Source organism: Muntiacus reevesi, chromosome 1 (assembly GCF_963930625.1).
Source record: "Muntiacus reevesi chromosome 1, mMunRee1.1, whole genome shotgun sequence".
Lineage (NCBI taxonomy): Eukaryota > Metazoa > Chordata > Mammalia > Artiodactyla > Cervidae > Muntiacus > Muntiacus reevesi.
In genome coordinates this window covers 98,196,605-98,211,635 of record NC_089249.1, presented here as the reverse complement: position 1 = coordinate 98,211,635, position 15,031 = coordinate 98,196,605, and the positions used below count along the sequence as shown (strand labels likewise).

Genomic DNA, 15,031 nt, shown 5'->3' with positions numbered 1-15,031 from the left:
AATTTAGAAATAAGTATTTCTGGGAGGAAATCACATCAGAACCAAAGATAAACAGCTAACACAAGAAAGAAAGTTGAGAGTTAAAAGTGGTATAATAATTTACCTAAGTAAAAAAACTGTAAGAATAACAGATAACATTAACACAAAACATAAACTTTTTAGGGGTAAGGGGTTTTGTCTTTTTTTTTTTTTTTTAATTAATGTGTCCCTTGTTTCTAAATACTTAGTATAGAGTAGATGTCCAGAATGTTTGTTAAACAAGTGAATGATTGGATAAATGCATGAATGTGTATGATGCAGAAAATCATGGTTCTCCTAGTCATATAGGGCTTCCCAGGTAGTGCTAGTGGTAATGAACCCGCCTGCCAATGCAGGAAACATGAGACATAGGTTTGATTCCTGGGTTGGGAAAATCCCCCTGGAGAAGGACATGGCAACCCACTCCAGTATTCTCGCCTGGAGAATCCCTATGGACAGGGGACCCTGGTGGGCTACAGTCCACAAAGAGTCGGACTCGACTGAAGCGACTTAACAGCAGACACACACTCGCTGTCATACAAAACACATCTATGATCCTGTGTGTACTGAGGACTGCCAGTCTGGAATCTGCAAATGGTACAGATCCCAGCACAACATGCTAGATTCTCAATATGAAAGTGAGAAATAAAAATACCTTGGTGTTCAAATGTCCACTGTTTGGCATGGAAAAGCCAGATGTATAAAAAGCTCTGGTATAATGAGATAAGTGAAAAAAGTTATATAAGTATTAACAGGACATAGACTACTTGAAAAAACTACCCAAAAAATGATAACATTTGAGCACTATCTAAAAATATGAGTGGGAGGACAAGACTATTGCACCGAAAGCAAAATTACAAAAATGTCAAACTTCACTTTGTTTTTGGAGAATAGTAAGCTGTGAATTTTAAACTTTTAACTGTAACCTGTAGAAATAAATATGTATATAGTATGCATAACTGAAACACGGTTTTTGAAATAACACTCATCTTTATTCATTTTATGAATTTGATATTTTCTATTTTTTTAATGCTGGTGAAGGTATATTAAATCCATTTCAAGATCCATTTGCTTGAAAAACATTGGATTTGTGTGTTGGCTATGGCGAATAAACCACTGACATGAAAATACAAAGAACACTTTGCCATCACAGCTCTAATTCTTCCCCCATTACAGTGGTTTGCTGCTGAGTTGCAATGCTTAGACTATGATCTGCTCCCTTTCTTACTGAAATAACTCAGTATGGTAGCAAAGATGAGCAAAGAAATCACTCACTATATCAAGCCAGAGTGCAAGAAGGAAAAGCGTCACAGACCATTTTCTCTCTAATCTGGGTATGCTATTTAGGGCTTGTGCTATGTTTAGTTGCTCAGTCGTGTCTGACTCTTTGCAACCCCACGGACTGTAGCCAACCAGGTTCCTTTGTCCATGGGGATTCTACAGCCAAGAATATTGGAGTGCGTTGCCAGGCCCTCCCCCAGGGGATCTTCCCAGCCCAGGGATCAAACCCAGGTCACCCACATTGCAGGTGGATTCTTTAATGTCTGAACCACCAGGGAAGCCCATTTAGGGCTCAGCATTATTCTATCCAAAAGGGTAAAGAGAATTTGGAAACAAAATCATCTCCTATCTGGAAGCATCCTAAATTTGATCAACATCTGAATTCATCTCAGAATTTACCAGAGTCAGATTGTCATAGAGAATCACATAAAACAAAACTCTCTTCTCCTTCCCCTATGAATAATAATTCAATTGTTTCCACAATTGAAGACTATTGAATTGAAGACTATTAAATACTCTATGTCAGGCTCTGTTCTAGTGCTAGGAACTATTGATACAATAGTGGGGGAAAAAACTCCTAGTCTCCTGTAGTTTATATTTTATAGAAAACAAATTGACAAATTACATACATTCAGCTGGAAATTCACCTAATAATAAAAGATATGAAGGAAATAAACCATACCTTGGGTTAGAAAATAGTGAGGGTTTTTTTTTTTTTTAATAGGGTTTCCTTTTTGTTTTTTTTCCAAGACTTTTTGATGTGATCCATTTTCAAAGTCTTTATTAACTATTGAATTTGTAACAATATTGTTTCTGTTGTATGTTTTAGTATTTTGACCCCGAGGCATTTGGGATCTTGGCTCCCCAACCAGGGATCAAACCCACAACTCCTGCCTTGGAAGGTGACATCATAAACAGTAGACCACCAGGGAAGTCCCAGAAAATAGTATTTAAAAGAGCCAGGGAAAGACCTTCTTTGGCAATAATATTTAAGCTGAAACCTGACAGACAAAAAGGAGTCACTAAAGTACTAAGAAGAAAAACAATGTCCCAGTCCCTGCAAGAGCATAAGTGAAGACTTAAGACAAGAAAAAGGTGGAAGACCAGTCTAACTCAAGCCCAAGGAGGAGTTGGGATGAGTAGTTGAGATAAGATGGGAAGTTATTTGAAGTTACTAGATTGTTTCAGTAACTGGAAGTTACTAGGGAATGACACAGTCCAATTTAGATTTTGAACAACTAATTCTTGTAGCTCTGTGGAGAATGGATTAGACAGGGGTAAGACTGGAAGTTGAGAGATTTCTTAGGAGACTGATTTCCACATAAGCAAAGATGGAAAATTAGACTAGGGTGGAGGCAGTGGAGAAGAAAAGATGGACTCATATACTTTGGAGGTAAAACCAACAAAACATATTCAGATGTTTCCTTAAAAAGATTGCAAGTAAGTAAATTGAAAATCAGGTAGTGAGTGAATGCATTTAAAAGAGGAAGGAGAAGATTTTGAGGACAGAAAGAATGAGAGAAGTATACACTAATAGCCTAGAAGTACTATATTAAAGTGGCCACATTTATAACTTTAATCACATGTCCTGTTCTGGGCCTCTATTTTCTTAAAAAGATATCAAGCTGGGCAGAGAGGAAATGCTCTGAAGATTTTTAGCCTTAAATGGTTGAGCCCAGGCCACTGAAAAAAGATAATTTACTCAATGAAACTAATGAAGCAAAATTTAACTAACATCATTTTAGTGAGAAATAGTTCTCTCTGGCTGCACAAATTCCCTGGGTAGCTTTTAAAACTATATGCACAGGCTCCACTGGAATGCTTCTGATTTAATTAGTTTGAGGTGGGACACAGGTGTTTTTTAAAAGCTCCACAGAGGATTCTGAGGAGCAGCCAGAGTTGAGCCCTGAGTTAGAAGTACAGCTAAGGGGACTGCCCTGGTGGTCCAGTGGTTAAGAATCTTACTGGTAATGCAGGGGACCTGGGGGCAATTCCTTGTCCTGGAAGATGCAGCGAGGCAAGCAACTAAGCCAGTGCATCTCAACTACTGAAGTCCCCACGCTCAAGAGCCTTTGCTCTGAGATAAGAGAAGCGACCACAAAAGAAGCCCTGGCACCACAACTAGAGAGTAGCCCCGACTCACCACAACAAGAGAAAGTCCAGGCACAACAACAAAGATCCAGCCCAGGCAAAAATAAATGAAAAAACTGTAATAAAGAAGTACAGCTGAGGATGTCAGGTCAATAAATCTATTTCATTCAATGACAGATTAACAGAGAATGGGCTGAAGGAACCTTCCCCCAGATAAGGAATACAGGCCCATTGTTAAAAAGAAACAGTTTGAGACTACAAGAAAAAGTCAATGTTCTTCCTGTTATTTTTTTTTTAAGCTAGGAGAAATTTTTCTCACCTTACTTGTGATGAACACAGACACCCATATAAACATCACATGTATTTTTAAAAGGATTTATTTCTATTATGAACATCTCAGAGGGAAGAGGTCAACAGCAGATAGTTGACTGAAAGGAACATAGAAGAGGAAGAAGGGAGTACCAATCTAACCCAGACATGGAAACAGGCAGGAAAAAGTGAGTTGAAGCAGAGAAGTGATCACAGGTGATGAAGGATTCAGTTACCTATGGAGGGAAAAAAATCAGCCACCAGAATACACCTAGCAACAGTTGCTTTTCAACTACTCCTTGGACTGGACGTTTCCAAGATTTAACCCTTGAATGAGTCACAGAATTACCAGAGCAGAACTAAGAGCCAAATAACTATTCTCCTAAAATAGAGACCAGAAACTTAATTTTCAACTGCCTTTAAGATTCTTTGTTGCTGGAAGGTGCATGGGTAATTGAAGGCAAGAGTACTTATATAACTTGCCCTAATCATTCCGTTCATTTGTGGTCTCACTGGAATCCAAACCAGGGTTTTACACTGTTGGGTTTTCACTTTGTTCCATTTACACTTTTGCATTCTGCTGCTTCCGTCGTATCCGACTCTGTGCGACCCCATAGACGGCAGCCCACCAGGCTCCACCATCCCTGGGATTCTCCAGGCAAGAACATTGAAGTGGGTTGCCATTTCCTTCTCCAATGCATGAAAGTGAAAATTCAAAGTGAAGTCTCTCAGTCGTGTCCAACTCCTAGCGACCCTATGAACTGCAGCCTACCAGGCTCCTCCGTCCATGGGATTTTCCAGGCAAGGGTACTGGAGTGGGGTGCCATTGCCTTCTCCCTTTTGCATTCTACCTCCCCTGAAAACGGAGAAGAAAAACACGCAGTGCAATTTCCAAATCTCCACGTTTGGAGAGCTTTAAGAGTTGCAACTGTGCAGATGAGGCAGCAGCTGTGCACGGTGGCGCCCAGAAAATTCTGTGTAATAAAAAGTCTGGAAGTTGGACAAGACAAAACATGGATTTTCAGTTTTAAGTGGGCGTGTCCACGTCACGAAGGGCGTGAAAGCCAAAGAGACTGGAGAATCTAAGGGAAGGAGAAGGAACGTAGAGAACCATGGAATGTGGGTGCAGGGGATGGAAAAGGGATTCCAGGACACCAAAGGAGCAGGAAACAGAGCAGAGTACAGATCAGAGGTATCCGGCTGACACTCGCCCGGCGAGCAGCCAAAACCGGGAGGCACGAGCGCGCACTACAACTACCATAAGGCCCAGCGTCCTGGAGCCCTAGGCGCGGCGCGCAACGCACGCCGGGAGTCGGCCCAAGCCGCCAAGATGTCGCAGCCCAAGAGAAGAAAGCTTGAGTCGGGGGGCGGCGGCGAAGGAGGGGAGGGAACTGAAGAGGAAGATGGCGGAGAGCTGGAGGTGGCTGTGCCGCGACCCCGGAGGACTAGGCGGGAGCGGGACCAGCTGTACTATCAGTGCTACTCGGACGTATCGGTCCACGAGGAGATGATTGCCGACCGCGTCCGCACCGATGCCTACCGCCTGGGCATCCTGCGGAACTGGGCAGCGCTGAGAGGCAAGACCGTGCTGGACGTGGGCGCGGGCACCGGCATCCTCAGCATCTTCTGTGCCCAGGCCGGGGCCCGGCGCGTGTACGCGGTGGAGGCCAGCGACATCTGGCAACAGGCCCGGGAAGTGGTGCGGCTCAACGGGCTGGAGGACCGGGTGCACGTCCTGCCGGGACCGGTGGAGACGGTGGAGTTGCCGGAGCAGGTGGACGCCATCGTGAGCGAGTGGATGGGCTGCGGACTTCTGCACGAGTCCATGCTGAGCTCTGTGCTCCACGCGCGGACCAAGTGGCTGAAGGAGGGCGGTCTTCTCTTGCCGGCTTCCGCCGAGCTCTTCGTGGCGCCCATCAGCGACCAGATGCTGGAGTTGCGCCTAAGCTTCTGGAGCCAGATGAAGCAACTCTACGGCGTGGACATGAGCTGCCTGGAGAGCTTCGCCACGCGCTGCCTCATGGGCCACTCAGAGATCGTGGTGCAAGGCCTGTCCGGCGAGGATGTGCTGGCCCGGCCGCAGTGCTTTGCCAGGCTGGAGCTGGCCCGCGCCGGCCTGGAGCAGGAGCTGGAGGCCGGGGTGGGCGGGCGCTTCCGCTTCAGCTGCTATGGCTCGGCTCCCATGCACGGCTTTGCCATCTGGTTCCAGGTAACCTTCCCCGGAGGGGACTCGGAGAAACCCGTGGTGCTCTCCACCTCGCCTTTCCACCCCGTCACGCACTGGAAGCAGGCGCTCCTCTACCTGAACGAGCCGGTGCAAGTGGAGCAAGACACGGATGTTTCCGGAGAGATCACGCTGCTGCCCTCCCAGGACCACCACCGTCACCTGCGCGTGCTGCTGCGCTACAAAGTGGGCGACCAGGAGGAAAAGACCAAAGACTTTGCCATGGAGGACTGAGCCTGGCCGTCTGTCCCAGCTCCCTCCCAAGGCGGCCAGACCGGCGCGGGAGAGGCGGAGGGTTGGAGGAGTAAGGGCGATTCCACGTGCAAGTAGGGGTCTTTATCTTCCGTCTCCCTTTTCCTCCAGGGCTCCTGGGGAGGGAGAGTGACTTCAGTCTCCCTTCGAGGAGATTCTTCCTACGATATTTATTAAAAAATGATTTCGATTCCCCTGCCACACCGAAACAGCGTGTTTATTAAGGGCCCTTTAAACCTCAAAAGCACGTGGTACCAGGCACTCCTTTTTCTATTTCGTTTCGTGCAAATGAAAGGGGGAAGAAAATAGCAGTTTGTGAAGGCTCCAGTCACATCCCTCACACCCTAAGTCTAAAGCCAGGGAAAGGGTAAAAGGGTTTATAGTTGGACTCCATGTATTTCCGATAAGATGGGATATCACTCCAGAGCCATATTCTCTCATTTTATGAATTTCCTCTCTTCCCAGGTGCCTCTAGACTACAGTATTTTGTCCTCATTTTTTTTTTAATGAGTTTTACTGCCGGTAACCGGGGAGGTGAATGAGGATAAAGTTTAAATAACACCTACTACTTCCTTAGGATGCTAAAGTTAATGACATCTTACTCCATTAAATGAAATAAACTTCATATGTACTACTACAGCATACCTAAAAAATCTAGAAGGTACGTTTGGGAGAAAAAGACCTGAAACACAGTAAAGTAGTATGAACTTTTTGTCTTTACTGTTAAGATTTAACCAAGAAAATTTCATGTAAGTTCCAGAGTAAAAATTTTGTGTGCTTCTTTAAAACAGACTGATAGAGGCGATTTCTTCTGAACTTGGTCCAAGGGCTTATTTATCACCTTGGGTAAATTATTTAAGTAAGGAAAATATTTTCCCAGCTCGAGAATTAAAATCCCTCATTTAGAGGGATCATGGATTTGGCCTACTAATATCAAGTGAAAATTTTTTTGTTAGTATTTTGTTTGTTTGTTTTCTTTTTATTTAGGTCAGCTAAATGTGAAAGTTGTTAATTTAGGAAAATCATTTGTAATGTGAGTTATGTTATCAAATTTATTTTACTCATGTTTCCCTCCTTGTCTCTGGCAAATAAAGCACTGGCATTCTCTATTTTTATAGATGAAGTAAGAAGTCTTGTGTAATGTTTGATTTATAACTTTTGCCTTTTTATTATTGTTCTTAAAAATGGTGTTATAACCCCTACAGAGCATAGCTTAGGGATAATCAACTATGCTTAATGTATGGTTTCTTTACACTAGTAGCTTTTGTATGCTAATAGAAAACAGGTGTGAAAATCTGATCTTCTGAAGCACTCTAGCATAGTTCTGTTTATTGTAACGGTTTTTTTCTTCTTTATTCATCACTTATTAAAATACTTAAGTATAACTAATTTGCTAAAATTTGGTATCAACTCACTAGATCTGCCATTAGTAAGGGAACTATACATGTACAAAATCATCAACTTTACAAGATCCTTGACTTGTGATACATTGTTATCACAATGTGACAAATGTGACAACTTGTTACATTTGTCACCATTGTTGGTATTAGGATAGTTAGCTTATGTAAATGGTACAGTCATTGCAATTTAGGCCTGGTTTAAACTAGAGTTACAAATTGGTTCCTTATGTTAGGGTCAACTGTATTTTATATTGAACATTAATTAGCATTTTTGGTGTACAGTTTTAAGTGAATTTCTAGTGTTTATGTTAACTTCCTACCACAATCTCTTTGTCGTATGAGTACTTGAAAGCATCCTTCCAAATTCCATTTTTTAATATATATCTTATACGAGTATTATAGAGTTCCCATTACCAGTATAAGCACACGAAGGGACACTAGTTAAAACTTCGGTTAACTATAGAAGTAAAGGTAAGTATTTTATAATTAGAATTAAAAATTCTTTTGTAACTGTTTCCCCCAAGTAAGATGGGTTATCATAAAAATACAGCTATACAGCTAAACCAATTAGTTAAGAGGCAAGAGTGTAGTGGTGAAAAGTCATGGACTGGAGCCAGACATTTCATGCTGCAATCTAGGCTCCACCACTCTTAACTGTGTGACTGTGGGCAAAATACTTAACATCTGTTTTTTCTCCACTGCTGTCATGCAAATGGGGCAACGGCCATACTTGTCCCATAGAAATGTGAAGATATAGTGAGTTAATACATGTAAGCATGAAGTACCTGGTACATAATCCTTGCTGTTGTGATTATAGAAAAGTAACATGCAAACCTGGAGCACTCAGACACACAGAAAATGTACCACAGGATAAATGAGTCAACGTCTTGATTTTTTTACAGGTGTTTGAAAGTATGAGCATGGCTGTATGTGATAAGCAATGTGACTCTGGACACCACATGATCCAAAGGAAGCCCAAACCCTGGAAGTGATGATACTTCAAGAAGGATGAGTTCGTGAGATGCACCACCATTCAGGCACTATCCAGACTCTGTATGAACTGTACTGAATCCTTAGGGTCATTTGGGCAACAGGAAGGAGCTACCAACCCTAAGGAGAGAAAAACAAGATTAAGTTTTACCCGCTTCCCTCAAATAGCTTACATTTATTTAGCCCTGTGAAACTTTCAAGCTATTTCCATTAACTCACTGGACCAATGGACATGTATTGAGTATTCAGTATATTAGTCATTGTGATAAGCACTTAAGATAGAAGCCAGTAAATCATCGTTTCTATTTCTAAGTAGGTATAATGTGTTCACAGAATAAACCAGTAAGTAAAAAATAATGGGCCAAAGACTAGGATGGTATAGGAGTTACGGTGGGCAGGTAATTATCTTCACCTTACATACTAGGAAAAAAGTTAATACATTTTGAAGAATATAGCCTAAGACTACACAGCTAATTCTTGACAACTGAACACAAGTTTTTCAATTCCTAACCCCCAAACAATCCCAAGTTTAAGGAAGTCCCACTGGAGCTCTTATCTCATGGGCCTCAAAGAGCCACCTTCACTATATAGGATCTTCAGCTTGATAGATCCTGGACACTCAACAAAGGATTCCCTGATGCCATTTCCCTATGTGTGTCCATGTGTTCTCAGTCCTGTCTGACTCTGCAACCTCATGGACTGTAGCCTGCCAGGCTCCTCTGCTCATGAGATTCTCCAAGCAAGAATACTGGAGCAGGTTGCTGTTTCCTCCTCCAGGGGATCTTCCCCACCCAGAGATCGAACACGTGTCTCCTGCAATGGCAGGTGGATTCTTTACCGCTAAGCCGCTTGGGAAGCTGCTTCCCATTCCGTAACAGAGCTAATCAAATGTGGTTCCCCCAGGAAGTTGAATCCTCAACACAGTAGCAGAGATAGACAAGCTCTACCATTCTACTTGGTACTTGGTGCTGGAGAGCAGAGAGACCTCTGACCAGGTCACTCATTTAATAAACACCAACTATCTAACATTGAAGTTCTGTGACAAGCAGATCTTATTTAAAAACCTGGGGTGCAGCAGGGAATAGAAGTTGCCTTCATCAATACTTTCCATTCATTCTTTAGCTTAGAAACATTTCATTCCAACTAAATCTTGCCCCTGCTGAAGGATGAGGCCAGCTCTCTTACCAATTTCATCCTTAAAATTTTTCCCAAGTGCAAAAATACTTATCATCACATAGATTATTTGCTATATGGTGTTAATTCCAAAAATAAATCTGTGTCCTCTATATAACTGATTTGTTTCAGTTAATTGGTGCAATATATTGGGTATATATAGTTACACTGGCTACTGGAAAGCTGAGCCAAATGTATAGCTCACTTGTGATTTTTTTTTTTTAACTTTGTGTGGTGATTTTTTTTTTAACTTTGTATCTAGCTTCATTTTCATAACCCAGTTTTTTCCCTTGATTTATTCCTCTCATAATAAATGTTTTGTTGGAATTTATGTATCTTTTTTCCTCCTTTAATACATTTTGGCATGAAAATATTTTCCTACATTTTGGAATACCTGCAGAAATTCTGAGGGTGGGAGAATGGAGATAAGTCTAGAGGACTCTGAGATATGTCCCCTTTATTTTCTATGAATTGTGTCCAAAATTGTTCACATGGATGTATAGCTGACTGGATCTCATCTTTGTAGCCAATCTACAGCATTTTACATTTTGTAGAATCAAGATTTCTGAATGTGTGACAAACAGACATGTAGACAATCTAAATGACACTTTGAATATTCTGCAGCTCTCTGTAAACTTAGAACAGGCCCTCAGTTCAGTTCAGTCACTCTGTCATGTCTGACTCTTTGCAATGTCATGGATTGCAGCACGCTAGGCTTCCCTGTCCATCACTAACTCCCCAAGCTTGTTCAAACTCCTGTCCATCGAGTTGGTGATATCATCCAACCATCTCATCCTCTGTCATCCCCTTCTCCTCATGCCCTCAATCTTTCCCAGGATCGGGGTGTTTTCCAGTGAGTCAGTTCACATCAGGTGGCCAGAATATTGGAATTTCAGCTTCAGCATCAGTCCTTCCAAACAATATTCAGGACTGATTTCCTTTAGGATTGACTGGTTTGATCTCCCTACAGTCCAAGGGACTCTATCAAGAGTCTTCTCCAATACCACAGTTCAAAAGCATCAGTTCTTCAGCGCTCAGCTTTCTTTATAGTCCAACTCTCACATCCATACATGACTACTGGAAAAACCATAGCTTTGTCAAGATGGACCTTTGTCAGCAAAGTAATGTTTCTGCTTTATAATATGCTGTGTAGGTTTGTCATGGCTTTTCTTCCAAGGGGCATTGTAGATTGTTGTGTTAGTCACTCAGTAGTTTCTGATTCCTTGCAATGCCACAGACTGTAGCCCATCAGGCTCCTCTGTAGAATTCTCCAGGAAAGAATACAGGAGTAGCCATTGCTTTTTCCAGGGGATCTTCCCAACCCAGGAATTGAACCCAGGTCTCCTGCACTGCAGACAGATTTGTTACCATCTGAGCCACTAGGGAAGCCTTGTAGATTGCCAAACTCCTTCCAAAAGTGATTCAAAATAGTTTAAAGTGATGATAAGGAAGAAGGTGACATAATGAGACTATTTCTCAAATATCATGCATGCTTGTAGGAGAAGATTCAAAACAAAGAATCTGAACCTAACTAAACAGAATTTAAACAAAAATTAAGACATCAACAGTGACATTGGAACTGTGCTCCTTGGAGAGATTTGATAATTAAATTCATCATATTGATAATAACTTTGGGGAAAGACATGAGATTTCAGTTGGATAGCTTTTTAGCTCTAAAAACAATCACTTATAACAGAGATTTAAAATACGAAAAACTGGGGTGGGGGAGGAGGGCAGAATTACTCCTCTTTCTATAGGCTATCCCCTGCAAGGAAAGAACAGAAAGGAGAGTGGGATGGAAAGAAATTCTCCCCCCAAGTTTTAAAATGCTTTATAGGCATTCCTGCAGTCACCTGAGATATGTATTTTTTTTAAAAAACAAAAACTTCACATTCTGAAATATTATGCACTAAAAACAACAAACTGAAGGAAAAATTAGGTTGGGTAGACCATCATAATATATGTAATTTTGTAACCAAGAGCACTAACACTAATTCTATTAAAAATATTAGCAATTTAGAAAGGTGTTAACCATAATGAATGAACATTGCAGTAAATAAGATAGCTTGATGAAAGAGCATGAGGAAGTTACAGAGACAAAGAGAAATGCACAGAGATAGGGAGAAGGCTTAATAAACATTTCTAGGACATAGAGCATGTGACTGAACAGAGCCAAAAGCAATAATATTTGGTGTGATACATTCCTCTCTGACTGGCTGCATGTAGTTGCATCTGTGTACTTTGAGTTAGGTGGTTGCTACCCAGTGGTGGTAAATATTAATGATGGGAGTGATCACAAATGAATCAATTTCCACGTTATATTTTGACACTGATCTACCTACCAACCTCATTCAAGTTCATTATGTTATAGAAACATGTACTGTAGCATAACATTTGATCCTTTGTTCAGTTTCCAGAAATTATAAAGTACTTCAAAATTCCATTGGATTTACAGATATTTCCAATACAGTTTTTCTTTTTTTTTTCTTTTTTTTTTTTTTTTTTTTTACTTTTTTATTTTATTTTATTTTTTTCCAGTGGGTTTTGTCATACATTGATATGAATCAGCCATAGAGTTACACTTATTCCCCATCCCGATCCCCCCTCCCACCTCCCTCTCCACCCGATTCCTCTGGGTCTTCCCAGTGCACCAGGCCTGAGCACTTGACTCATGTATCCCACCTGGGCTGGTGATCTGTTTCACCATAGATAATATACATGCTGTTCTTTCCAAACATCCCACCCTCACCTTCTCCCACAGAGTTCAGAAGTCTGTTCTGTACTTCTGTGTCTCTTTTTCTGTTTTGCATATAGAGTTATCGTTACCATCTTTCTAAATTCCATATATATGTGTTAGTATGCTGTAATGTTCTTTATCTTTCTGGCTTACTTCACTCTGTATACAGTTTTTCTTAAAGAAAAATGGAATGAAGTGGGGGCCTTACAAGTGGATATAACCACCCTTTAGCATGAATCTATTTTATTATTTTGGTCACCAGGAAAGATCAACTAGAAGGGGAAATAGAAAATTCTGGCCTGTTTAGAGTGGAGGGAAAATAACTAAGTATTCAGGAGGTGATTAGATAGTGGGATTTGAGAACAATAGGTGTTTTTCCAGAGCCAAAGGTCAACATACAAATCATCCTGGGGTCAAAGAGACCTGAAAGTTAGTGAAAAAAGTGCATAAGTAAAAGTTAGACTCCTCACGCATATACTTTGCCTGCATTACAGTATCCTGAAGCATATCTGCAGTCATGGGCTCAGAACATAACCAAGATTATTTTGATCAATTACAAATTATTGCTTGTTTTGATACTTGCCCCTAATCGCTCTTTTCAGCTTAGATTCTAAACTTATTCAAAGACTCTTCTCAAATTTATGAACAAAATCTTCCAACCTCTATTATCTCAAGTGATGTGCATCTTTGTAATGGGTGGTATAGGGTGGGCTGATATTAGACCTTTTAAAAAAAAACACTTGGAGCTTTGCTGCTGGTAAAACTATTATATTTAAGAACAAAGGGTAGAATTTTTATTTTAAATATCTTAGATTAACTGTGATGCTAGAGAAAGAACTAAGAACCTCAAATGGTTAAAAAAAAAAAAAAATTTTCACTGTATGCATTTATTGAAGCCAGACCTCCACCAGAAATTTCCTTAAAAATAACAAGCTCCTTATTTTAATGTGAACTCATTCTACCATTAATTTATCACCTGATGTATTATAAAAATAGGAAATATTTAAATGGTCAGGTATGTACAGTAAAAGAATTAAAAAGAGAGGATTTGGAAAATCCACAGATTAAATACATGGTCCCTGAATAATTGAGAATTTACTCTAGTCAAAATAATTAAGAGAAAACACAGAGAGAATGACAGCAACTACAACAAGGGGATTTTAGTATGAAATGAAATTGGAAACTACCAAGGAATGTTCAGTTTGTAATAAATAGAATTCATTATTAGCTAACTTTGCTTTAACCCCAACCAGGGGAATTTTATAGAGCCCAGACATTATTATAAAATAGATTAAAAAAAAAATAGATTCACAGTAAATTAATTCCATGGTATTAGGTCCAAGAAAAAATAGGCCTCAGAATGGTGTTCTGTGTAGATGGAAGATAGAACAGTTGAGTTACTCTAAGCAATAAGACAAGATTCTTAAAGTAAAACTAGACCAATAAAAGATATGGTCATTGCACCACTCCTATAATAGTGATGTTATTTAAGACATTAAAATGATATATTATTCAGTGCTAAAATATGTGATATGGTTGTTAGGGAGATATAGTTTCATTTTTTGATTCATTATCTGATTTATTTTATACCAGATGATAATGTATTCATAGGGACATATAGTGAAAATAGCATATGCTGAAAACTTTATGCCAAATGACACTCTAATACACCAGCTACTACCTCTCAGCATGTAGAATGCTTTTATGAAATAATGGCATATTAATCATACTGTGCAAAGTCCGATTAAAATCAATGATGTATTGACTTTGTTTATTTCACATGAGTTACACATAATAAAATAATGTTCTGTAAAGAGTGGCTTTTATCCCAAGGAAAACTTCATATCATTAATTTTCATGTAAAAGAAACTCCTTCTTTTGTCAGACATGCCACAGCATACATAGAGATAAATAGTCATGATACTTACATAAAGATTCTTTATTTATTTTTTTTTTTCTCTTTTTTATTTTTCAGTGGGTTTTGTCATACATTGATATGAATCAGCCATAGAGTTACACGTATTCCCCATCCCGGTCCCCCATCCCACCTCCCTCTCCACCCGATTCCTCTGGGTCTTCTCAGCCCACCAGGCCCGAGCACTTGACTCATGCATCCCACCTGGGCTGGTGGTCTGTTTCACCACAGATAATATACATGCTGTTCTTTTGAAACATCCCACCCTCACCTTCTCCCACAGAGTTCAAAAGTCTGTTCTGTACTTCTGCGTCTCTTCTTCTGCCCTGCAAATAGGGCCATCGTTACCATCTTTCTAAATTCCGTATATATGTGTTAGTATACTGTAATGTTCTTTATCTTTCTGGCTTACTTCACTCTGTATAATGGGCTCCAGTTTCATCCATCTCATTAGAACTGATTCAAATGAATTCTTTTTAACGGCTGAGTAATATTCCATGGTGTATATGTACCACAGCTTCCTTATCCATTCATCTGCTGATGGGCATCTAGGTTGCTTCCATGTCCTGGCTATTATAAACAGTGCTGCGATGAACATTGGGGTGCACGTGTCCCTTTCAGATCTGGATTCCTCAGTGTGT

At 40.4% G+C, this 15,031-nt stretch overlaps 1 protein-coding gene across 2 annotated transcripts; it reads left to right on the top strand.

Annotated features, from left to right (window-relative positions):
* Positions 1-3,864: 3,864 nt before the first annotated feature.
* PRMT6 (protein arginine methyltransferase 6) lies at positions 3,865-9,954 on the top strand. Of its 2 annotated transcripts, XR_010659496.1 has the most exons (2): positions 3,865-6,249; positions 8,478-9,954. XR_010659496.1 is itself a non-coding variant. In XM_065907770.1 (1 exon), the coding sequence occupies exon 1, from the start codon at positions 5,030-5,032 to the stop codon at positions 6,155-6,157; it is 1,128 nt and encodes a 375-aa protein (XP_065763842.1). In that variant the 5' UTR covers positions 3,865-5,029; the 3' UTR covers positions 6,158-7,305. The 2 variants fall into 2 exon arrangements, 1 of the variants encoding a protein (XP_065763842.1); XM_065907770.1 differs by lacking the exon at positions 8,478-9,954 and having other exon boundaries at positions 3,865-7,305.
* Positions 9,955-15,031: the final 5,077 nt, after the last annotated feature.